This window comes from Gossypium hirsutum, chromosome A12 (assembly GCF_007990345.1).
Source record: "Gossypium hirsutum isolate 1008001.06 chromosome A12, Gossypium_hirsutum_v2.1, whole genome shotgun sequence".
Lineage (NCBI taxonomy): Eukaryota > Viridiplantae > Streptophyta > Magnoliopsida > Malvales > Malvaceae > Gossypium > Gossypium hirsutum.
The window spans coordinates 84695162-84719063 of record NC_053435.1 but is presented as its reverse complement, the minus strand read 5'-3'; the positions used below and the strand labels follow the sequence as shown (position 1 = coordinate 84719063).

The window sequence follows — 23902 nt, the reverse complement described above, 5'->3', positions numbered from 1 at the left end:
GTTTCCAACTTAAGTCCTATTTAATGATTTCACATTCAAATGATAAAAATCATTGCATCAATTTTTCACACATGCATTATCTCATATAATAGACATGAAATTTAATATTTAATTATTTTCATGACTCGATTTTGTGGTCCCGAAACCACTTCCCGATTAGGGTCAAATTAGGGTTATTACATATCCCTTATAAAGAAAACCCATTACTTAATAATTCATAAAAAGAAACTTCAAATTACCAAATTAATTGATATCATTTTCTTTTCTAGGAGTGTATAATTTTAGGATTACATCATTATAACAAACTATATAAACCAACAATAAAATATATTTCAGATTAACATCCAACTATAATCTAAGAAACTAGAAAAAACAAACATTTTCAATTATCATAAGTACGACACTCATCCGTCTCCGGGTTGTCTTTACAGTAATTCTCCAAAGGATCATCGTCTTTCTTCTTGTCCCTAGCGTGGCTAGCCGCCGCACTCAGCTCTTCCACTTCGTCCCAAGCCGCCACACACTCGCCACTCGCCGGATCATCCGAACACATCTCTTGTGCCTCTTTTATGCTTTTCTCCACCTTCTCCGATATTCCATCCGGTGCAGCTCTAACAGGCCCGACACGCAGCTTCATTGGGGATACCCTTTTCCAAGGCCGGTTAAGGCATGGGACCTTGACGGTTGGGACGTCTGGTCCATTGGCTATGATTCTTGGGGTTACGAGGTTCACGCTAGACAGGGTTGCCATTGGTAATGTTACTGTGTTTGGATATTATGAGTGGAAATGATGTAATGGTTATGCTAAGACCGGGGATGAAAAATATAAGGGTTTTTCTAATGGTTGATGAACACAAATTTCTTATCATTTTGGGACCAATAAGATGGAGAAAAATGGAGATATTTTATGAGAATATCTTTTTGTTTTTCTTTATACATTTTATGGGAATATTTTGTTTTGTTTCGAATATCTTTATAAACCACTCGTGTAGGAATGTTAGTGATCTACGACTCTCCATTACTTACAACACTTTATCATCAAAACGTCGACAATTATTCGGATAGAAATAATGTGTATTAAATGTAATAATAAAATATGGGGTATAGTCATTTTTATTTTTTTCATGTTATATTTTAGTCACTTATATTTGTATTGTTACATTTTAGTCACTTACATTATCGTGTTGTAATATTTTAGTCACTAAGCATTAATTATCGTTAATAGTGTAACGGCAAACTGACGTGGCACGTTAAATCATCATTTCAAATAAAAAATTTGGGTTAAATTATACAATTGGTCCATATATTTTTTTCGTTTTCAACAATTTAATTTGTTTTTACGTTAAAAGAGATGAAGAAGGGAGGAAAATAGAAAGAGAATCAGAAAAGAATGGAAAAAAAAAGAAGAAGAATAGTTACAAGAACATAAAAGAAAAAAATTGCTCAAAACGAAAAAATATAGAGACCAATTATATAATTTAACCTAAATTTTTTGTTTGAAATGATGGTTTAATGTGCCATGTCAACTTACCGTTACACCGTTTACAGTAATTAACGGTTCAATGACTAAAATGTTACAACAGGTTAACGTAAGTAATTAAAATGTAACATTTTAAACATAAGTGACTAAAATATAACTTAAGGAAAACAAAAATAATTATTTTGATAATTTAACCTAAAGTATATTATATTTTTAAAAAAATAAATTCGATAATATTGTTAGAAAGAATATCTACCATCATCGAATATAAACTGTGATAACAAACGTACGTGAAGGATTGAAATATCAATAAAAAGCGTAAGCTGCTTAACATCATAAATAATATCTCGACCAAGCACACCGATCTATATGTGACTTCATAGACAATGATATGTTGTCGTATTTTTGTTTTTCGTTATAATGGTCGGCGAGAAATATAGCAAATGCGTGATAGCAGTCGTCACTACTGGTTGAGTGCTAGCAGTCTGCGAGAAATATAGTTTTTTTTGAAAAAAATAATTTTAATTTTATTTTAAGTAATATAGAAAATATATTTTATAACTTAAATTCAAAGCTTAAATTTTAAATATTTAAATTTTTAGCATTTACACCTCGTTTGATAGGTAAATCGCTAATCACGTAATAAACATATATTATTTTGTTTGGTTAAAATGTTAAAACAAGTAAAACATAAGTATTATTCTATAAAAGATCAATTTTGCCCTTAAAGAAAAGTTAAGCTGTTAAAATATTAATTTAAAATTTCAATTTAGCTATAAATTTATCTCTTTATTACTCCAAAAACGTTAAGATCAAATATAACTTTCAAATACCAAAATATGAGTCAACTAATATTTAAATGCAATAATCATTTACTGGAAAGATGAGAAGCAAAAACAACCTTGATAAGACATGAGAGTGTTAACATTTTAATATGTAATTTTTCAAGCAACCAAGATGATTTTATTTGTAAAATAGAAAAAATATTAAAATAAAATAAAACCTAAAAAAAATATTGGGAAACCACTTATCTGGATCCAACAACTCAAATGGTCGGTACGAAAGTGAAAAGCCAAAAATTTGAAAATACATAAATGGTATTTGTTGGAAAAAATGTAATACTCCTGCTCGAAGATTTGAGGTTAACAAATTATGAATAAAATTATATGCAGAAATGTAACTAAATTCATCCATTCCTTTAAATTTTTTTTAAATAGTTTTTCTCTTTTGTATAATTCGGATGAAAATGATATGCTATATAATTCTATTCTTTGGGGATCACTACCTCTTTAAATAATTAATTATTAAATTAATTTTAAGTATTTATAATTTGATCCCTCATCAAATTATAAATACAACTTATGATACCTACATATTATTTCCATAAACTTTAATACCTATGGCACTTATAACATAATTAGTCACTTAATTTTATATCACATTATACATATATATCCACGATTAAAGATTTTAATCCAACAAAATTAACATTCGATCAATTAAGAAAAGAAAGATAAATAAGATCATTTAAATAATTATTTTTAAATTTAAAATATTCATTTGCAAATCCATTTCTTCTTCTATTTCTAGAGGATATATCTAAAATAGTTAGCTTACACGTTAACTCATGAATCAATCAAATATACACATTCCATTAAGGGTAAAGTAAGAAATTTTTCATTCAAGGATCGATATTGAATTGTAAATTCAGAGGGTAATACTTTTACCATTTAATTAGTTAATAAGTTCACAAATTTAGAGGACTAATAGAAAATTTTTACCAAACTAAGACGGCCAAGGCTTTTTACCTACTCCCTTGACGCCACTTGATAAAAGTTTATATACTTTTTCATATTTGAAATGATTTAATATATTGCATTAACAAAAAATTAAATAAGTATCTATTATTTAATAAAATTTAACTTAAAATATTAAAATTTGTTGATACAATGTACAATAAAATAAGAGAGTGGGAAGGAATATGTGGTAGTGCCGAAGAAGCCAGTTCACTTAAAGAGGCAGAGAGCTAGAAAGGAATAAGAGGACAGATCGACTGCTGGAAGAGATGATATTTGCTCAGAGTAACTTTGAAGACTCAAAGGTCGACCCGTTCTTTATGGTTAGGGGGTATTTATAAAAGGGGTTCTCTTATCTACTAGTATGACGTGGTAGGTTATTAGAAGAAGGTTGTCATCATACAATACGTGAAGGACGTGCACCGTGGGACTCATTTTTTTATGCCTTTAGTTAATACAAAATTGTTATGCACAAGTGGGTCCTTATTACCTTAAGAGTGTGTTCACACTTGAATAGTGTTCACAACTAAAATGCAAGTGCTTGTCTCATTTTAGAAGAGTGGAAGGTCTTACCAAGAGTGCTTGTTAAGTGGGTGGTCTTGAACATGGAAGGTTGATACTTTTCTAGTCAAGATGGGTGGTCAAGCAAGGCACTTTCTTAGGTGAAGTCAAAGGAAGCGTCGATGCCATTTGTTTTGTTGACACGTGTACAAGTTAGGGAGAGTCAAATTTACCTCGTAGAGAATATGACAACCATTACAACACCGTCGTAGAGAATATGACAACCACTGCAATGCCAAACTTGAAAGAAAAAAACCCAATAAATAAAAGGGTAATGTATGAAGTAGTTGTTAGTAGTGAGTATGAATATAAGTTTAGTCCTTCAAAAATTTATTTTACTTTTTAATCTTTATTTTTTAAATATTTTATCTTATTCTAAATAAAATTAAACTTTAAATGTAAAATTTTAATAAGGTAATATAATATTAAAATAAATATTTTCAATTTTTTTATAAAAGAAAAAATTAGAGTTATTTTTTATTTTAAATTGTTAAACCGTATGTAAAAATAATTAAATTCTTAAATTATTATTTATCAAACAATAATTTTTATTTTTAGATTTTTTCTATTTTTATTGTATTTTATGTTTTTTATTATAATAATTATTGAGTTGACATCGATATTGTTATCAATCAAGACGGCGTAGCTTCAAGCTCCTTGAAAGGAAAAAAGAAATCATGGATAAACTAATCAACATTGAAGAAATTATAATTATTTATTTATAAATTAAAAAAATACAAAAGAAATTATGATTTTCTAAAAAGTTCTTTAAGTTGCAATTCAGAGTGTGGTATCATCATAGATTATGGAATCTAAGTTAAAAGATTAAATTGAGAAAACTTTCAAATATTAAGATTAACGTAGAAAAACAGTTCAAGGATCAAAGTGAGAAAAAATATCAAATTCAGGGACTAAAGGTTACTTTACCCCTTCAAGAAACCACAAATTCCTTTAGGGCTACTACTTTATTTTATTTTCTTTTATTCTTTTTTCTTAAATAATATAATTGTATCACTTCAATTTTAGTCGCATCAAAATAAAAAATGATGCGACTTTACAAAGTGCATCATCGGCTCTCCCATTTCTCTTCATCTTGTTGCTGTCTCCTCCATCCTTTTTCTCTCGGCAACGCTCGATTCCCTTCTTCTACCCTTCGCTCATTTCGCCACCTCAGAACTGATTCTACAAACCTCTTCAAACCGGCCATGTCTGCTTTCCGCTTCAACCGTCTCGTCCCTGTTAACTCATCTCTTGCTGAAGACGGCTCCACTGCCGGCAATGGCTCCGCAAATGCTTCTCTTACTTTCGCTGAAGATGACGATGGTACTCTTTTTTTTTGGTGTTGAAAATAATGATTTTTTTTATATTTCAGTTTTAAGTTAGTTATACTTAAAAGGTTTTAATTTTGATGTTTGATTTATAAAGGGTTGCAATCGGAGTTAAAATATCAAAATTTGAATTTGATTTAGCTTCTTTTGTGGTGAATTTTGAACTTTTAATTTCAGTTCCAAGTTAGTATCTTTTTTAAAATTAATTTAATTTTGAATTTGATTTAGAGAGTGTTGCAATCGGAGTTAACTATCAAAATTTGAATTTGATTTTAGTTTCTTTTGTGCCGAATTTTGAACTTTTAATTTCAGTTCCAAGTTATTAACTTTGAAAAAAAATATTAACTTAATTTTGAATTTGATTTAGAGAGTGTAATCGGAGTTAAATACCGTGTCCCGCCGTTGGAGATTCGAGATATAGTTGATGCTCCGCCGCTTCCCGCGCTGTCGTTTTCGCCATTAAGGGATAAAATTCTGTTTTTGAAGCAGATCTTTGCCTCCATTGGCGGAACTAGCGAGACCTGAGGAAAAGCTTGCTGGTCTTCGAATTGATGGGAAATGTAACACCAGGAGCCGGATGTCTTTTTACACTGGCATAGGGATTCATCCACTGATGCCTGATGGTTCTTTGGGACCTGAAACAGAGGTTAGCGGATTGCCTGATGGTGTTAAGATTAATTTTGTTACTTGGTCTAATGATGGTAAACATTTGACCTTTAGTGTTCGTTTTGAGGAAGAGGAGAGTAGCTCAAGTAAACTTAGAGTGTGGGTTGCCGATGTCGAGACTGGAATGGCTAGGCCACTGTTTCAGTCTCCAGATATTTATCTGAATGCAGTGTTTGATAATTATGTTTGGGTGGATAACTCTACCCTCTTAGTTTGTACCATTCCTTTGTCTCGTGGAGATCCACCAAAGAAGCCTTTGGTTCCTTCAGGTCCGAAGATTCAATCCAACGAGCAAAAAACTATCGTTCAAGTTAGAACTTTCCAGGATTTGCTGAAGGATGAGTACGATGAGGATTTATTTGATTACTATGCCACTTCTCAACTCGTTTTGGCTTCCTTGGATGGCACGGTGAAGGAGGTTGGTTCACCGGCTGTTTATACATCTCTGGATCCTTCCCCCGATGAGAAGTACATTTTGATTAGTTCAATTCATAGGCCGTATTCTTTTATTGTACCATGTGGAAGATTTCCCAAGAAGGTGGATTTGTGGACAGCTGATGGGAACTTTGTTAGAGAACTTTGCGACTTGCCCCTTGCGGAGGATATCCCTATTGCATCCAATAGCGTACGAAGTGGGATGAGGTCACTCAATTGGAGAGCAGATAAGCCTTCAACTCTATACTGGTATATATGTATCTGTATTTTTTACCCACTTATGCATTTGTTAAGATGAAATTGAATGTAATTATATAGGACTATTGATGGTCAAACTTTTAAGCATTTTATGAAGTCATAACTTTTAAGCATTTTATGAAGTCATAGTTTCATCATGAAGTTTCTCTATGTAATTTTAGTTCCCTGACTCTGCTGAAGTTTTTAGGGCAGAGACACAAGATGGAGGTGATGCAAAAGTGGAAGTTTCTCCACGTGATATAGTTTATACACAGCCTGCCGAGCCACAAGAAGGTGAAGAGCCGGAAATCTTACACAAACTTGATCTTCGCTATGGGTAGGTATACTTGTTTCACTTCTTATATTTATCTTTGTAGGTTTCTTTATATTGATTTTAATCGATGAATGTAGCTGGCCTTTCTTTCTTATGTATTTGCAATGATGTCACAAAACCTTGGAGATGTGAACTTTGTTTGTTACTGCTTGCTGGTGTCAACTATATCATCAGAGTATAGGAATTCTAAAATTGAGTTAAAGATTTGTAGTAGATGGAGAAGGATGTTCTGAACTGAATTGCTACCTACTAATCTATGTTTGACTGCCATTCCATTACCTAACATGGAGATCCTCGAGTTCCTGCAGCAAATGTTGGGATAAAGATTTTTCTTAGCATGCATCTATATGACTTAACTTCCATTTATGCATTGTCTTTGCTCAATAGTTTATAGCAAGGGGATTGATCGGCTTATTAAGTATTGAGTTGTACACAGTTTCTCTAATTTGTGTGACTCTTCATTTTGACAGAGGTATTTCCTGGTGTGATGATTCATTGGCTCTCGTGTACGAGTCATGGTACAAGACTCGTCGAACAAGAACCTGGGTTATATCTCCTGGATCAAAAGATGTGAGTCCACGCATACTCTTTGATAGGTCATCTGAGGATGTGTACTCTGATCCTGGTTCTCCAGTGCTGAGGAGAACCTCTACTGGGAGTTATGTGATAGCTAAACTGAGGAAAGAAAATGACAACGCAACTTATCTTTTGCTGAATGGAAATGGTGCTACACCAGAGGGGGACATCCCCTTCCTTGATTTGCTTGATATGTAAGTGTTTAAGAATTAACCTTTTTCTTTTGTGTGTGTGTGTTCTTGTTGTGGGGTCTATTGGTGCCTTTGTAATCTAAAAGCAAAAATTTTCCAGAAATACTAGCAGCAAAGAACGAATATGGGAGAGTGACAAAGAAAAGTATTATGAGAGTGTTGTTGCTTTGCTGTCAGATCAAAAAGAAGGGGATATACACATCAATGACCTGAAGATTCTTACTTCTAAAGAATCGAAAACTGAGAATACCCAATATTACATCCAAAGTTGGCCAGATAAGAAATTATGTCAGATCACAAACTTCCGTCATCCATATCCACAGTTGGCATCATTGCAGAAAGAGATGATTAGATATGAGAGGAAGGATGGGGTTCGACTTACTGCAACATTGTACTTGCCGCCAGGCTATGATCCATTAAAAGACGGCCCTCTTCCATGTTTGGTTTGGTCTTACCCAGGGGAATTTAAAAGCAAAGATGCAGCTGGGCAGGTTCGTGGTTCTCCTAATGAGTTTGCAGGCATAGGTCCAACATCAGCTCTGCTTTGGCTTGCTAGAAGGCATGAAACTATTCTTTCAATATTTGCTATATACTCATTTTTGTGTTTTTAGTTTCCTCTCCACCGGTTTTTCCTTTTCAGCTGGATGCCACTAGACTAAATTATGGTGACTCATATTTCCGCTTTGTAGATTTGCTATCTTATCCGGGCCGACGATCCCAATAATTGGCGAAGGGGATGAAGAAGCCAATGATAGGTAAAGGTTACTTGCATGATTAATATACATGTTTGTGTATGTCTGTGTATGTATATCCTATCCCATCATATCATTATCTGTGTAGGTATGTAGAGCAACTGGTTGCAAGTGCAGAGGCAGCTGTTGAGGAAGTTATCCGACGTGGAGTGCGTATATCTTTCATTCCCATACAAATCATCATCCTGTTGCAGCATACCGGTTATAAAGTTCTGACTTGAGCTTTTCTCATGCTGCATGTGTTTAGGTAGCGCATCCTAACAAAATCGCTGTAGGAGGACATTCCTATGGAGCATTTATGACTGCAAACCTTCTCGCACATGCTCCTCACCTTTTCTGTTGTGGCATTGCTCGGTCTGGAGCTTACAATAGAACCCTTACACCTTTCGGTTTTCAGGTAGTGAACTCAAGCATTTGAATGTATTTAATTCAATGCCCATTTCTGTCCTTTCTTCTCTTTCTTCATTTCTCATTGGTGGATTTATGGCTTCCTTCCTCTTTTTGGCGCAGAATGAGGATAGAACACTTTGGGAGGCAACTAATACTTATGTAGAGATGAGTCCATTCATGTCTGCAAACAGAATCAAGAAGCCTATCTTGCTTATCCATGGAGAAGAAGACAACAACCCGGGAACATTAACCATGCAGGTACATGGCTTCCCACACCCTCGTACGAATTATGCTATTTTAGATAGCCCTCTCTGTCTCCTTGATAGAAAAGCAGAACCTGTTACCCATTTCTTTTTAGATATTAATCTCTTCCTTTGTTTGCTTACCTACTTGTTGGCCATATCCATACGATGCAGTCGGATCGTTTCTTCAATGCCCTGAAGGGTCATGGAGCTCTCTGTCGCCTTGTTATTCTACCCTTTGAGAGCCATGGCTATTCTGCTTGAGAAAGCATCATGCATGTCCTTTGGGAAACTGATAGATGGCTTCAAAAGCAGTGTGTGTCAAACACTTCTGAAGTGAGTGCAGATATTGGTAAGAACAAAGACGGAGAGGGCAAAGAAGTTACAGATATTGAAAACAAAGCAGTTGCCGCCAGTGGAGGTGGTGGTGCGGAGCTGGCTGAAGATATTGAAAGTGGACAGTTCTATTCCAAGACAAGGTCATTAATGTGGTAATTTAACTGACACCTCCGTTCTTTCTAGTCTTTATATTCGCTATAGTTAATTGAGCAACAGTTTCACTGACTTAATTTCTGTTGCGGATCATGTGTTTGTACTTTGTAGATTACATTACTGAGCTTCAACCCCCGAGGGGGAGTCATGATGAGTGGCACCTAAACAGCAAATGCTGCGAATTTCAGTTCATACTTTCATAATCCCAGATGATCGCTGCAGACATCATATAATATCAAAACCCCCAGAATGCCATTTGGTTTGAATTCTTAATGCACCGGCACCACGGTATGTGATCTGTGATCTAAAATCAACGTAAACGGCCCTCGTTTTCCGGTCATTGCCAGCTATCTAGTTGTAAGTTTATGAGAAAACGTTTAGTCATGTATTAGTTTATAGTTGAGAAAACTCGAAATTCAGAAACTGGGGATTGTTGGGGGGGTCTGAAGCAAATTGTGACAAAATACGATGATATTTTTATTACTCTATTTTAAACTCTGGATTTGATTGTTTAAGTTGCAAAAGATTTGAATGCTAGGGCAATACGGTCAATATGTTCGTTGTTCAAGCTCAGCCCCTTCAAAAAGCGGGTTTTACTTTTTAAAATTAATAAAATATTTTTTGTGGATATTTTATATATTTTTTATTAAGTAAAATTTTTTAATATTTATTTTTTATTATGTAAATTGAATTTGGGCTGGGCTGGTTGAATCGGGTCCAGGTGAAAAATCCCCATTTAATTGTGAAATGGTACATTTTCATTCGCATAATGTAAATTTTAAAGCTAAATCTCGTATGCATGTATAATTTTTATGAAACGTATTTGAGAGTGTCACTCAAGTCAGGCTGGGTTGGGCAAGTCATTTGGCCCTTGAACAGGACTACACATAAATCAATGTTTTTTTATTGGCTTTAATGATTTAGTTTGTATTTGGTTTTATGTGACTAGTTAGATCATTGATGATCAATTTAATTAGTCAATTCGATTAGATTTTAACATTATTTATCCTAACTTAAATTTATTTAGTCAAAACTTTGAAAATTTTGTTTGAGATGATTTAACTTGCAAAATTATCACATGATTTAAACTTGAAACCAGCTTGACACATGTAATTGGTCGGAAAATTATCCACTTAATTTATTGGAAATAATTTTCCACTTAAATGATTGATTAATTATGGCAAAAAAAAATTAATTAATTTAATTTATGATATTCTGTTTTTGGTTTCATAGGGTTTAGAGGACCCTAAGTTTAGGCATGTGCATTCCAAATAAATTTATTGATTAATTTTTAATAAATATCTTTATCCCTTGACACAGAAGGGATCATATACAAATAAAATTTCTTTTTCCTTAATGAAAAATAATAAAATAATTATTACTTAACATCACTTTTTTTTATTTGACTTAAAACACAAGCAAAGAATGCTTAATAATCTTAAAAACACTATAGACAAAATTTAAGGATGGATTCAGATTTGTCAAATATATTCAACATCGCTTTGCTATATGTCTTATCTAACTTTAATTGCACAGCCTCCCTAATATATTCAACATTGCCCACCACTAGGGTTAGTATAACTTTTAGTACTTAAGCTTCATTTTGATACTTATATTCTTTTTAGCTCACTTTGATATTTAATTTTGGTCCTTGTGTTTGGTATATGTAAATGTCTGATAACGTGACGCTTTGAGATTGTGCCATCCTATTACCTAAAAATTTTAAAAAATATATTTCTTTTTAATTTTCAAGTGATGATAGGTACGATTGTTGGAGTGGACCGGCCAAACATATTGGACCAGAAATCGACTAGGATACTACTTTGGACAAAAAGTTGAATTGACTTTTGAGCGAACCACTCGAAATCAATCGAATGGGCTAAAACTGGATTGATCAGTTGAATCGTGAACTAGTGGTCTAACTAATTCGAACATCAATTATATTTAAAAACTTTGATAACATGGCACAATCTTAAAGTGTTGAACCCTCAAATCTTTAAGAATCCAAGGTCAAGGAACTAATTACCAAGTTTAAATATAAAAGTAAACCAAAAGGAGTATAAATATCAAAGCGGACCTAATTGAGAAGTTCAGGGGCTAAACATTATATTAACCCTATATATATATCTCATATATGGCTTATTGTTGCCGCCAGCTATGTCTCTCGTGTCGTGTGGAGAAGTGGTTCATATTCTAGTAATTCTCGATTTCTATATTTTTTCCCTGTTAAACTATTTGGTTATTATTATTATTATTATTATTTTTTGTGTTTGGTAAACTAAAAACACTAATGGTCAATTATTTTACAGTCGTTTCTTTTGATAATTTCGTACTTTTATCCTCATCTATTCATTAACATGCTTACATGCATCTCTGATAAGTTTCCTCTACCTAATCCCATTGAAAAACTATTCTTTTAAACTATTTTTCCTTTTTTTTGAAGCATTTTTACTTGTGAAGCTTCCATTGATGGAGAAACAAAGAAGTTTCTCATTGAAATCCACTAGATTCTTAGTGTTTTCTTTCACAATTTCTTCTTCTTTAATCTTCTTGGTTCTTTTATTTACTTGGGTCATCAAATCTAACCCTTCAATCCATCGAGAAACCCATTTTCAGTTCAATAAACCACTTTTTAATCATAAACCCATAACCATAGAGAGCTCAAGTAGTTTCAGTAGCAATGGTTCTTTACAGAGTGTAAACCATTCGACCCATTTTTTGAAACCTGAAAATGAATCTAGGTCTGTAAAATTTTCAGTTTTTAAGCAGATCCAGAGACAAGAAAGTGAAGGTGAAGTTGTAGAAGATGGTGATGGTGATGGTGATGGTGATGGTGAAATTGAGGATGCTGAAGAGGATACACCTGCACCTACAATGGAAGAAGACATTGAAGTTGATGATAAACTTGAGCTTCTAAAGGAACACAAAGAACTGAAGATGACAAAAGTGAGTTCAGTTGATGAATTTAAAGCTCAAGGTGATGGGAAAATGGAGGAGAAGAAGATGAATGGCTGTGATGTAACGAAGGGGAAGTGGGTTTACGATGAGAGCTATCCACTCTACACAAATGGATCATGTCCTTTCATTGATGAAGGTTTTAATTGTGGCACCAATGGAAGGCAAGATAAGGATTACATGAAGTGGAAATGGCAACCACAAGACTGTGATTTTCCTAGGTAAAAAGATTGATTTACTTGATACTTTCTTGGATATTGTTGAAGGTGGATTCCTTTAAGAGAAGTTTTGAATGTGTCGATTATTTAATGCCGTTCTGACCCCAACAATGGAAGATAAGGTATGCTTGCTTCGGTAGATCACGGGAGATAAAGTTCCCACCAAAAAGATACCTGACATTGTTGGGGTTTGGCCGATTATCCGGCATAAGATAGTTCGAAAACTTCTCCTAAAGGTCGACCTTCCTCAAAGAATCTAGCAATTGATGCAAGCAAAGACTCTTTCTTTCTTCTTTTTTATGTAGGTTCAATGCTGCAAAAATGCTGGATTTGATCAGTGGGAAAAGACTGGTCTTTGTGGGGGATTCAATTAATAGAAACCAATGGGAATCCATGCTTTGTATGTTAATGTCAGCTGTAAAAGATCCTAAGAAGGTCTATGAAACTCATGGAAGAAGAATCACCAAAGAGAAAGGGAATTATAGCTTCAAATTTGTGGTAATTTAATTGATTGTTTAAAGTTCAATGAACTTGTTCATATGTTTGAAAATTTGAGGCATAGTTGAATTATTGAGGTTGTTTTTCTTTGCAGGATTACAAATGTACAATTGAATACTATGTTTCTCATTTTCTAGTTCATGAAAGCAAGGCAAGAATAAGGCAAAAACGGAGGCCGACTTTACGGATCGATGCCATCGATCACGGTTCTTCTAAATGGAAAGGAGCTGATATTGTGGTCTTCAACACTGCACATTGGTGGTCTCATTTCAAAACAAAAGCCGGGTTAGTTCCATTATCGAACTGTGGCTCTTCCAGTCTTGTCATGTATGGTTTTCAATCTTGCATTGACTGTAAGCTAGGGAAGTTCAAACAAGGTTGTCTGAATGTTTAGTTCCCTTGTAAGAATTAGGATGACATCGTTGTGATAGTGAGCTAAACATTTATATATCCTTCTATTGGGTATTTTTTTTTATATTTTAGGATCAACTATTATCAAGAAGGGAACCAAGTACATCCCAAGCTTGATGTTTCCACAGCTTTTAGAAAAGCTTTGATGACATGGGCAGGATGGGTTGATAGACACATTAATCCGAGGAAAACCCGAGTTTTCTTTCGGAATTTGGCTCCGTCCCATTTCAGGTTTGCTGCTGTTCTACGCTTTCCCTTTAACATCTTGGATCAGCCGACCTAAAACAAAGAAAATAACATCTACTTTTATCGGTTACAGGGGAGGACTATGGAATTCAGGCGGCCATTGTATGGAAGCTACTTGGCCTCTTAATGACACTTCAGGCATGGAATACCCTGAGAAGAACAGAATTGTGGAAGAGGTCATTTTGCAGATGAAAACTCCGGTAACGTTACTGAATGTAACCGGTGTATCTGCGTATAGAATCGATGGTCATCCGTCAATATACGGGAAAAAACCAGGGACTCGTTACTCTTCCAACATTCAAGATTGTAGCCATTGGTGCCTTCCCGGTGTTCCAGATACATGGAATGAAATTTTGTTTTTCCATTTGCAATCCAAAGAAAAATCCAAGTATCACTCAAAAATTAGATTGTGATCTTTTTAACACATATTATTCTTTTAATTATTTTTACCTTGTAATATTGTGAAATATCATGCAAAATGTAATATTTTAGGAGATATCTTTTCAAATGCGATTTGAGAATATTTAACTGAGGTTAATTTTTGTTGATTCCTCTTTGAAAATGTGTTAAGCCTTGCTCTGGTGATTTTACACTGCTCTCAACCTTTGGGTTTGGTCCTTTTGAAAGGTTGAACTTTTTTTTTTTAAATAGAACGAATTGATATTTTATCTTAGCAATGCAATTTAAAAAATTTATTTTACAAGCCCTTTTAGAGCCTTTTAGAGCAAATTAATCCTTTCAAGTTAACTATAAAAATCGAGATTTAATAATTGTACATTTTAATTGACAAAATTGTAAACAATTACTTTTATTATAGTTTTTTTATCATATAAGCTCTTTATGATATAATAACTAAAACTACTCATAACTCTTTCTAAGCTCTTAATTAGGAAAATAATGTGTTTCAGCATACTTGAACACATGACCTCTGATAATAATGTCGATGTCAATTGTAAACATTTTAAAATGTTCATTTGTCATGTTGTAAAATAACCATGAAAAAATAATATTTTATTGTTTAAGCTTAAAGATAGATTTAGCTACTAACATTTACATGTTTTGTCAAGATAGCTCAAATTATATTTTTGAGTCTTTTGTTGCCATCAACCTTTGTTCTTTTTTTCAATTTATTTTTTTCTAACAAATTTAATGAATAAATTCAATATTTCAATCTTCCATATATTTGTTTACTGAGAAATTTTTCTACTGAGTTAATTTTTTTAGATAATTATACTTATTTTTTTAAATTAAGAGTTGTTTTTAAATTTAATGCATTATTTATTTCATTATTTTCCATATTTAATTATCTTATTGTGTTATCTAAGTAATATATAATTTTTTAATGATACTTTCAGTGAATCTATTAGAAAACAAATTGAAAAAAATAAACCAAATATTGGTGGCTAAAAAAAACTCAAAAATACATTTAAAACTATTTTGACAAAATATATAGTCAAATTTATCATTAAATCTATTTTTTTGTCGTGTTTAAAGATACTAAAATTTAAACCTCGACTTTTGACCAGCACCGAGTGTTCACCTCAAAAATCCAAAAGATTCAAATCACAGTAGCAATCCTGTCTGTGGTGAAACAAACCTATTTATAATGCAAATTGACGGTGCTGATTTACTTCCACTAGGATTAAGAGTGCGAGTCAATTGTAAATACACTGAAAAAAAGGACTAATATTTGATTTTATTTTTTAACGGTCCGATACTCTAAATTACGGAATAATTTACTCTAAACAAAATAACCAAAATAAAACAAATTCCATATTGCAACGAAAGGCAGTGCTAAAAGAAAAGAAGAGATCCCCAAACCACTCAAGCAAATATTTCAGGTAATGATTTCACAATTACTTGAATCAAAGTACTAAATACAATCCTAGTACTGCAACTTTATTCAATAAAAATATAGTAACAGGGTCAACATTTTTGAAACTTTCTATTATTTCTATAAGATTAACATGCTTTTCTACCACCAATTCCTATAATTTTATTGTTAGATACACCTAGTTTGTTTGCCAAAGCAATTATTTCTTTCTAACACCTAGTTTGTTTGCCAAAGCAATTATTTCTATCTTATTTTCTTGACCCTAATATCTTTAATGAAACTAACTATATACCGCATAATGGCACAATATTGCATATGTTTTACTTACGAAGAAATTCCCCCTTTTGTGATGATACTAAGAAGCTGAAGGATATATAGAGGTCTAGCCGATGGTTGCTTTAATGAGACTGGTGTTTCTTCGCTCTACCTTGAGAGGCTGATGTTTCATCTCTTTTGGAACCCTCAGGTTTCCTAGCCCATGCAGGTGCTTGATCTGGACCGTAACGGTAATCATAAAAGAGTTCTTCACTAGCTTCGATTCGTTCCTTGGCAAATATTCCTACTCGATGATCCCCAGCTACCAAGATTACCTGTGCAAGCTAAAGGAATTAGCTTAGCTAACAACAAGAAATGTCCCTAAAATGTATTGTGGACGGTTGTATACCTTGGCATAGCAATTTGGGTTAGAAGAGTGGTTTGCAAATTTCAATTTGTCTCCTTTGCGGTAAGCGTCGAGGACATACTGCAAAGACAAATCAGCAGCTTCCAATCAGATTCTACATGCCGGTGTAATGTAGTTATTAACATAAATACATTTAGGATTATATAATTAAGCTCCGAAATGTGAACATGGTACTTCCGATATTAGGATCATCGCAGCAATCTTAGATTAAAAAAAAAAAGAGCAGTTTTGTTAACAGAGGGGAATTTTAGTGCTGAATGTGAAATGTGAAAGCCACTTGCCTGATCATTCAAGTCAAAAAGAAAAGATGAATTTGCACGATCGTAAATTTTCCCTCGTTTGTCTGCTTCTGTGTGGGAGATCAATTCACCAGTATATTCTCCAAGATAATCATTTTTGTTGACAGAATTCTGAACCAACATCATCAAGTTCACAGAAAAGAGTTTAAACACAATTGAAGAAAACAGAGACAATTAACTATCCAAAGGTCTGCATTGGGAAAAAAGGGGGTAGTATCCTACTTTTAGGAATGCTCCCCATCCGGCAACATCAGACTTTGCCAAGAGTATCTGAAGAATAAAAACATGAAAGATTAGATGAGGAGCAAAAAGAAAATTCCAGTTTTAAAGCATTTCGAAACTATAATTTTACAACTAAAACATTCTAAGTAGCTCACTCTCTGCTGTTGCCTTAGAAGAAGCCTCATATTTCCACACTGACCATCTCCTCGTTTCGGTGGCTCACCCAATGAATCCCCACTACAACTGCAAAATGTATAAATATTACTAACAGATCATGTTAGTAATATGTTATATAAAATCATGAAACTTTACCTAACCCAACAATTCCTACAAACATCTGGGTCACATTCACGCCCAGCAGCAAAACATGGGCACTGCCGGCTTCTGCATTGGCTTTTTGCACAGTGGCATCCCCTAAACCGATTTTTGCAACTCTTCGAGCATCTGAATGATAATAATCTTTGAATTTATAAGAATGTTCTGGACTTGATTGGCTCATGGTATTTTTGGTTCAGGAAAAAAAGAACAAAAACAAAAACAAAACTGAAACAACTGGTTCATCCATAACAAAAGCAGCGGGTCAAATGTAAATATTTCAGATTCAGTGAGATATAGATTTGCTTACCCATACCATCTAAGTATATATTTTTTCACATTCGCATGTTAAAACAACTTAACTTACCCACAATACTTCTCACAGCAAGTTCCATTGTTCAGACAAGGGCATTGCTTTCCACACATTGATTGGCATCCACATGGAGTATATTGCTTGCAAGACTGATTTTTTCCATCTGCAATTCTTTTCCAAATTGAGGGATGGCCAGCTGACTTCCAAGAATATTTAAGTTTCCGTGTTCTACCCTTTCTACGAAGCAATCGTGGTCTTGCTGACATCTCTTGCTCCTGAGAAGAATGTTAATTAGGAAAAAGTAATTATAATGCAATGCAAACAGGAAAGAGAAAGGTCTACAATGGAGAACCAATTATTCACCCTAAAAAATACAATGCTATATAATGAACTGATCAAGATAAATTAATAATGAATCAATATTAGAAGTTGCAAAATTAAGTAAAAAGAAAACCAGAATGCAGAGCAACATAGTCAGCTTGCTCCTAATTTACCATTGTTCATGGAAATCAGACACTAAAGATATAAGCTTGATGAATTCAACAACTTTCAGGTTGGGTTTCCTACTTTAACACTGTGTAACTAAATAGCCAAACCTTAATGGCCACATAACTCTAATTGCAGATTGTAATGCCACTCTATATCTATGGATTCTTATACATTTCTTGAATCGGTAAGCATTTAAACTTAAAAGGAATGCTTGCAATTGTAGCTAATAAAGGTGATAGTGTCATTAATATGGCCTCAGGAGAGCCATGCAGGTTGGCAATTGGAAACCTTTTCTTTTTCACCCCTTATCAAAGAAATACCATATGGTAGGAAATAGAGAGAAATTAGGGTTCGGGTACATACCATAAAATCTGATTCAGATTTCCCATTTTCTTCCAAAAATGAACTTGTCATGATGGACCTATTTAGTGTTGAAGATCCACCATCACACATGTAACTCGATACTTCTAGGCAAGTTTTCAAACCAGAGAGTAAGTTCCTGGCTATAAGGCAACTGTAAAGCATGGATCACACATTAGTAGAAGGATGGACATATTGTTATCTAGAAGGGAGAAGAAAGTCGTCTAATCACAACTGTCTAAATGTACAAGTTCATCATGATAAGAGAGTAAAGCAGTTGAATCGTACAAATACGTGCATGTTACACAATTTTAACTATTGAGTTTTTTGCTCTGCACATTTTAGTCTTGTAAAAAAAAAACTGCTGAGCTTAGTCCATTCAATATTTAGAAATGCAGAAACCAATGCAAAAGAAAATATTTATATTTGCATTTTATGCAAAGCTAGACTGACAAGTTCTAATCCCTTCTACCTGTTTCTCCCAAATATCTCCACTCCCTTCAAATACAATTCTCTCTCAATAGGCTTCCACTCAGAAGATGACCACTTCGATTCGGGCACCTTTAAAACATCTTTGGCTCCATTCCTTGTATTATCCTTGGTCTTGGAAGCACTAGCAGAACAGGTGGAAGTTTCCAACCCCCGTTCACCAGATTCATTTTGGTTGTTTTTGGCTGTAATTTGAGTTTCATTTTCTTGAAGAGTACAAACTTGATAGTTTCTACTTCTACTACTTTGAGCACTGGCATGACTTGGTATAGCTTCAGAAGACTCTGTGGCTACATCCAAAACCAATAATGTCTTTTGTTTCTTACATGAAGAATCCTGTCTGCTATCAGAGCAGTGTAGCAGGTCATCTAATGGCCTATAGCTTTCTTGGGAGGCCTTCCGCTTTCCAGAATTTTCATGGTTATCTATTGGTATGGAAGACATCACCGAAGTTAGAGCTTTACCAGCACCTTCTGAATCATTAATTCCTTCTAAAGTAACAGGCCCTTCTTCTTCAGAGATGCCACTTTCATCTTGCATGAGATCTGCATCAACATTAGTCTTTTGCTCTTTGGCATCAGACGATGCAACCTTGTCTTTTTCTTCTAAAGTTGTTTTCATTCCATGCAATGCATTGACACCAGAACCTTCTGCCACATCTTTGACAGCTCTTAACTGCATGAATTGATGTAGAAATCACAAAACATTTTTCTTTCCCGACAAATATAAAAAATCTTGATGATAACTAAAATTAAATATGGAATATTTAAATATGGAATATGATGATAACTAAATACTTGAAAAGAAACTAAAAGGTACTCCACTGAACAAGTTCAAATTCACATCAAACCAAACTTGTCTCAGCAACATATGAATACGAGCACAAAAACAATCTATTTCTCTTCGTTTGGTAAGAACAAATTAGACAACAAACCAATGGAATGAGCTGCAGATAAACACAAAAATAGGAGGCTTATTAGTTAAAATAGGTAGACAAAACATCTTTTGCATCAGAACCCAGGTGCTGAGGACAAGGAGCAGCATCAGAGAACAAGAAAGAATGCAAATATTAGGAGAACAAGAGAGAACTTTTGTCCATGAAGTTATCAACAAGAATGGTTTTTGCAGTATCAACTCATAAGACATCATACAAGGTTTTTAGCACAGAAGAATAATAAAAACCAAACCCGGAGGTAACACTGATCACTGCAAGGCTTTCTGTCATCTTCATATTCAGACCAATATGGCTGCTTTTCACTCTGTCAAGCAATAGATACCAAAGCAGATAAACTAATGAGTCAAACTCACATTAAATTGAAACTTTGACAGACAAGAAACACATTGCTTACAGGATTAATTAGAGTTTGAGAACAGCCATGAAGACGGCAGTCAAATAACTGTCATGCAGATACAAAATATATCAGCACAGGGAGTTAAAAAATGTCAAAAGACTGCCTATGATATCTACATGTCCATGCTTCTCTTTAACAAATAACATTAAGAGTGATGGTTAGAGACTAAGCACCAAGCAACGGCGGCAAAAGAGGTTATCAAAAGAATCTAAGGCAGCACTGAGGCTCTTGTCCAAAGATATGCCCTTCTCAGATCTACAATCCTCAGAATCTTTAATGTTCTGGTCACTGTATTTTTCTCTGAGCATGCCATGCCGTTCCTGCAAATCTCATAAGAAAACAGTTACTGATAAATATTAAATATTTGGAAGGATTAAAGAAACCAAACAACATCCAAAGCAAGACAACCATGAGCCATAGTTATAGCAGGATACCTGGATTTCAGAGCCGGTGACTCCAATAAATTGGCTGACAGCAGCCAATGTTTCCTCACCTAGACCATACTCCTGACAGACGTTCCTGCCAAACTCAACATTGTTAATCTAAAATGATTGAGCTTTTTTATTTTTCCCCCATAAAGTGCAATAGAAAAGATCTTATCCACAGTTCAGTAAAATCCAAATAAACTTCTCTTATGGTGACACTGTAATTTCTGCACTAAATCCCACCAGTTACTTAATATACTGAAATAAATGCCAGTATGAAGAGTCTAATAGTACAAAAAGAAAACAGCAGCAGAACCTGCACACTTTCGCCATATTGGTTTTACAACAGTCTAACCCCATCTCACCATGCACTAAATCAGTTACAGGTCCTATGCCACATTGCTGAAAGATTATCAACAATGTCTACCACTTGCATTTCTGTAGATGATGTTAACTTCAGACCGGTATAATAATAAGAAGGCACAGGAAGTTCAGCTGTCCGGGTGCAACTTTGCACTTCCTTTTTTCCCCAAGAGAATCATATATATGTATGTGTATATGTATATGATGTTTCTCTTTAAAAGAAATGAATAACTCCTCTTTTTTGATTAATGGAGGTTGCATCTGGTTTTACTTACCACAAAATGCGGTCTTCAACCTCAGAAAATTCATGTTTTTCTTCCTCAGGCTCCGCAATATCTTCCTCGCTGTCACTACAGATTAAAGCTTCACTGCCATGTTGGTCATAGTATATACGTCTCCTCCCCACAACAGATTGGTCTTCAGCCATTCTCTGATTTCTGTGCTGAATGATGCATATTTAAGATAAGACAAGCAAAAATAAAATCTCATGGGAAACAAGATGACCCGAGGAACAATGGTAGATTCATGTGTGGATGCTTGTGCTGCTGAAATCTCCAACTTCGAACTAAATATCAGTAACAAAACCTTGAGGGCTTAATAACATGGCTAATTTTTCCAAATGGCTTAATCTTGGTGTTCAACATGTTATCAAGCCCTTTCATGAAATCCCCCCCCAAATTATAACCCTCACCGGAGATGACTTAAGTAGCACGGCTAACCCATGACTTAATGGCTTAAGTCTCTAGTGGCATACTGATTCAAAGCAGAAGTATTGTGTACCTAAACAGACAGAATAGAATACTCAAAATTAGGCAAACTAATAAATTAATCCAACTTACTTGTCCAGAAAAATCCATGTCGTATATGGTGGCAACTTTTCAACGTTCGGAAGCTTGACACTTGTTGAAGATACAACTTCGTGACCATTAGAATAGTCTCTATCTCCTGACCCTTGCGCAAATCCAGCATACTTAAATAGAGGAATTAGGATTCTTGAAGAAAGCATTTTACCAAATCCATTCTCCTCCACACACAGAACGCTTCTACTTGATGTAGCTGACAAAATCTCTGAAATATGACTCTCGAGCTTCTTTCTGTTCTTCTCGACTTTTTCCTGTGCACACCACCCAATATAAATATAATTTATTTGCATCTCTAGCAGGTTGGAGCGCAAATCAATTCAATTTAGACAAGCTGAATACAGTAGTAATAGTTTCTTATCAAATTCACACTGAATTGACGACGCTAGTGAAATTCAAGGACAAATAAATAATGTAGCAATAATTTAAAAAGTGAAATTCATAAGCGACTAACATAACTAATCTACCTTAATCGAAGCAATTCTCTCCGCTTGAATTTGCCTTTTAAGCTGATTTAACTTATGTGTCAAGTTTCCTACTCCACCACTAGAGCAGTCTCCAAGTGATTTCTGCCATATCAACAAATAATAGCAATAAAATCAAGACATTGATAATTAAGCTAAAACGGATTTTTTAAAAAAAAAAGAAAAAAGAAAACTCAATTCCATTTTTTTTCCTTTCCGTTTTCTGTTTCTAAATAATTCATTAGCAGCCAAACAGAGTATAAGCTGCAGTGAACGGCGATGGAATTGAGAGAAACCTCAGCCTCCACACAAAACCATTGGCGAATAATATTCAGTGGAATTTCAAGTCTATGTGATCAATTACAAACTAAAAATCAAAATAATATTTTGAAAAATCATTTTAAATTTTATGTTTAAATGATACAGTGAATTTAAGCGACTGATAACTACTTTTTTACGATTAGTAATAAAGATTGAATACAAAAAGAAGAAATCAAAAGGGAAAAATTGAAGATCAAAAGGATAAGGAGAGAAATCCTAACTTTAGATTTAGTGGAAGAGTCGCTCCCTTTAGAGACCATTGTTGGCTGAATTTGGTGCTTTGTTTTCTCTGCGACTCCGAGTCATAAAACCAGAGTGAAAAAGAATCTGGAAGAAAATAATAAAAAAAGTAAAGAAGCACAGTAAAGGGCCTGACACGTTTGAACTGTTGTTACGTGGCCTTTACTGTTGGGGGACTCAATTTTTTAGTTTTTTCACACGGGCCCAAAGCATTTATTTTTCTTTCTCATTTTTATATTTATTTTGTTACATATAAATTTCGCCTTCAGAAATTTTAGCTGGCTTACGCAATGGGCTTTAAGTGAAGGCCCAAATTACATACCTGTCTGTACGAAATGTGTGTTTTTTTAACGAAACAAGTGTATGGAAGAAAACAAATTTTGGTGCCTTCTATTAAATCACTAACTTAATAATAATTAAATTTATTATTCAAAATATTAAAAAAAATTTACTCAACTAAATAATCCAACCCAAAATATAAAATTTTAAAATTTATATTTAATACAATAAAACATTTATTATATTTATTTGTATATTTTAATATAATAAAATATTTATTATATTTATAATAGTGTTTTTAATATAAATATTTTGTAATGTATTTTTTAATGTGTTAGTGCATGATAGCAAAATAAATTCATATTTTTAAAATATTTATTCTTGGCTAATTATCAGATAAAATACTATTAAATTTAGATTTTTCTTATCAGGAATGAAGTTGGTCTGCTGAATTCAAACTCTTACAGAAAAGGGCTAAATTAAAACAAAAAGCAAAGAGGAGGGCTTGATTAAAAGATTGAATATAAAAAGATGACTGGATAAAGATTGAAGGGTTGAAGATTTTTTTTAAAAAGTGATTGGATAAAGATTGAATGATTTTTTATATTATTATAACTCTATAATTAGTTTAAATTTAATATCTAATATAAATTTGATTTTTAAATTTTGAATTATTTAGTGATAATATTTAAAATTATTTATTAATAATATTTAGGATTATTTAATAATAATATTAAAAAAAAATCTAACTAAATTTTAATATAAATACCTAGTGACTACACCTAAT

General features: G+C 33.6%; 3 protein-coding genes and 1 pseudogene across 6 annotated transcripts; 2 read left to right on the top strand and 2 right to left on the bottom strand.

Annotated features, from left to right (window-relative positions):
• Positions 1–235: 235 nt before the first annotated feature.
• Positions 236–941, bottom strand: LOC107940561 (calvin cycle protein CP12-1, chloroplastic). The gene has a single exon (XM_016874007.2). It carries the CDS (start codon positions 749–751, stop codon positions 383–385), a length of 369 nt encoding a protein of 122 aa, XP_016729496.1. The 5' UTR covers positions 752–941; the 3' UTR covers positions 236–382.
• Positions 942–4860: 3919 nt separating this feature from the next.
• LOC107940570 (probable glutamyl endopeptidase, chloroplastic) lies at positions 4861–9995 on the top strand (annotated as a pseudogene).
• Positions 9996–11620: 1625 nt separating this feature from the next.
• LOC107940571 (protein trichome birefringence-like 6) lies at positions 11621–14346 on the top strand. Its single transcript, XM_016874015.2, has 5 exons — positions 11621–12656; positions 12959–13151; positions 13246–13436; positions 13635–13793; positions 13882–14346. The coding sequence occupies exons 1-5, from the start codon at positions 11950–11952 to the stop codon at positions 14219–14221; spliced, it is 1590 nt and encodes a 529-aa protein (XP_016729504.1). The 5' UTR covers positions 11621–11949; the 3' UTR covers positions 14222–14346.
• Positions 14347–15682: 1336 nt separating this feature from the next.
• LOC107940563 (histone-lysine N-methyltransferase EZA1) lies at positions 15683–22990 on the bottom strand. 4 transcript variants are annotated; one of them, XM_016874009.2, is made up of 17 exons: positions 22818–22990; positions 22279–22380; positions 21791–22065; positions 21227–21388; positions 20598–20682; positions 20337–20483; positions 20161–20208; positions 19999–20070; positions 18795–19486; positions 18326–18476; positions 17528–17748; positions 17158–17289; positions 17001–17088; positions 16846–16893; positions 16606–16734; positions 16307–16384; positions 15683–16232 (listed from the first exon to the last, which is right to left on the bottom strand). In XM_016874009.2, the coding sequence occupies exons 1-17, from the start codon at positions 22854–22856 to the stop codon at positions 16041–16043; spliced, it is 2661 nt and encodes an 886-aa protein (XP_016729498.2). In that variant the 5' UTR covers positions 22857–22990; the 3' UTR covers positions 15683–16040. The 4 variants fall into 4 exon arrangements, with proteins under 4 accessions (XP_016729498.2, XP_040938854.1, XP_040938855.1 ...); XM_041082920.1 differs by having other exon boundaries at positions 15683–16241; positions 22818–22945; XM_041082921.1 differs by lacking the exons at positions 22279–22380; positions 22818–22990 and having other exon boundaries at positions 15683–16241; positions 21227–21393; positions 21791–22061.
• Positions 22991–23902: the final 912 nt, after the last annotated feature.

Bases quoted from the DNA above. Each gene is read 5' to 3' on its own strand.
- LOC107940571 (XM_016874015.2), top strand. From the start codon at position 11,950: ATGGAGAAACAAAGAAGTTTCTCATTGAAATCCACTAGATTCTTAGTG. The intron at 12,657-12,958 runs GTAAAAAGATTG...TTTTTTATGTAG, and splicing joins CAAGACTGTGATTTTCCTAG to GTTCAATGCTGCAAAAATGC. The intron at 13,152-13,245 runs GTAATTTAATTG...TTTTCTTTGCAG, and splicing joins ATTATAGCTTCAAATTTGTG to GATTACAAATGTACAATTGA.
- LOC107940563 (XM_041082920.1), bottom strand. From the start codon at position 22,856: ATGGTCTCTAAAGGGAGCGACTCTTCCACTAAATCTAAA. The intron at 20,071-20,160 runs GTAAGCAATGTG...ATTGCTTGACAG, and splicing joins CTCAAACTCTAATTAATCCT to AGTGAAAAGCAGCCATATTG. The intron at 16,242-16,306 runs GTATACAACCGT...TAATTCCTTTAG, and splicing joins ACCCAAATTGCTATGCCAAG to CTTGCACAGGTAATCTTGGT.
- LOC107940561 (XM_016874007.2), bottom strand. From the start codon at position 751: ATGGCAACCCTGTCTAGCGTGAACCTCGTAACCCCAAGAATCATAGCC.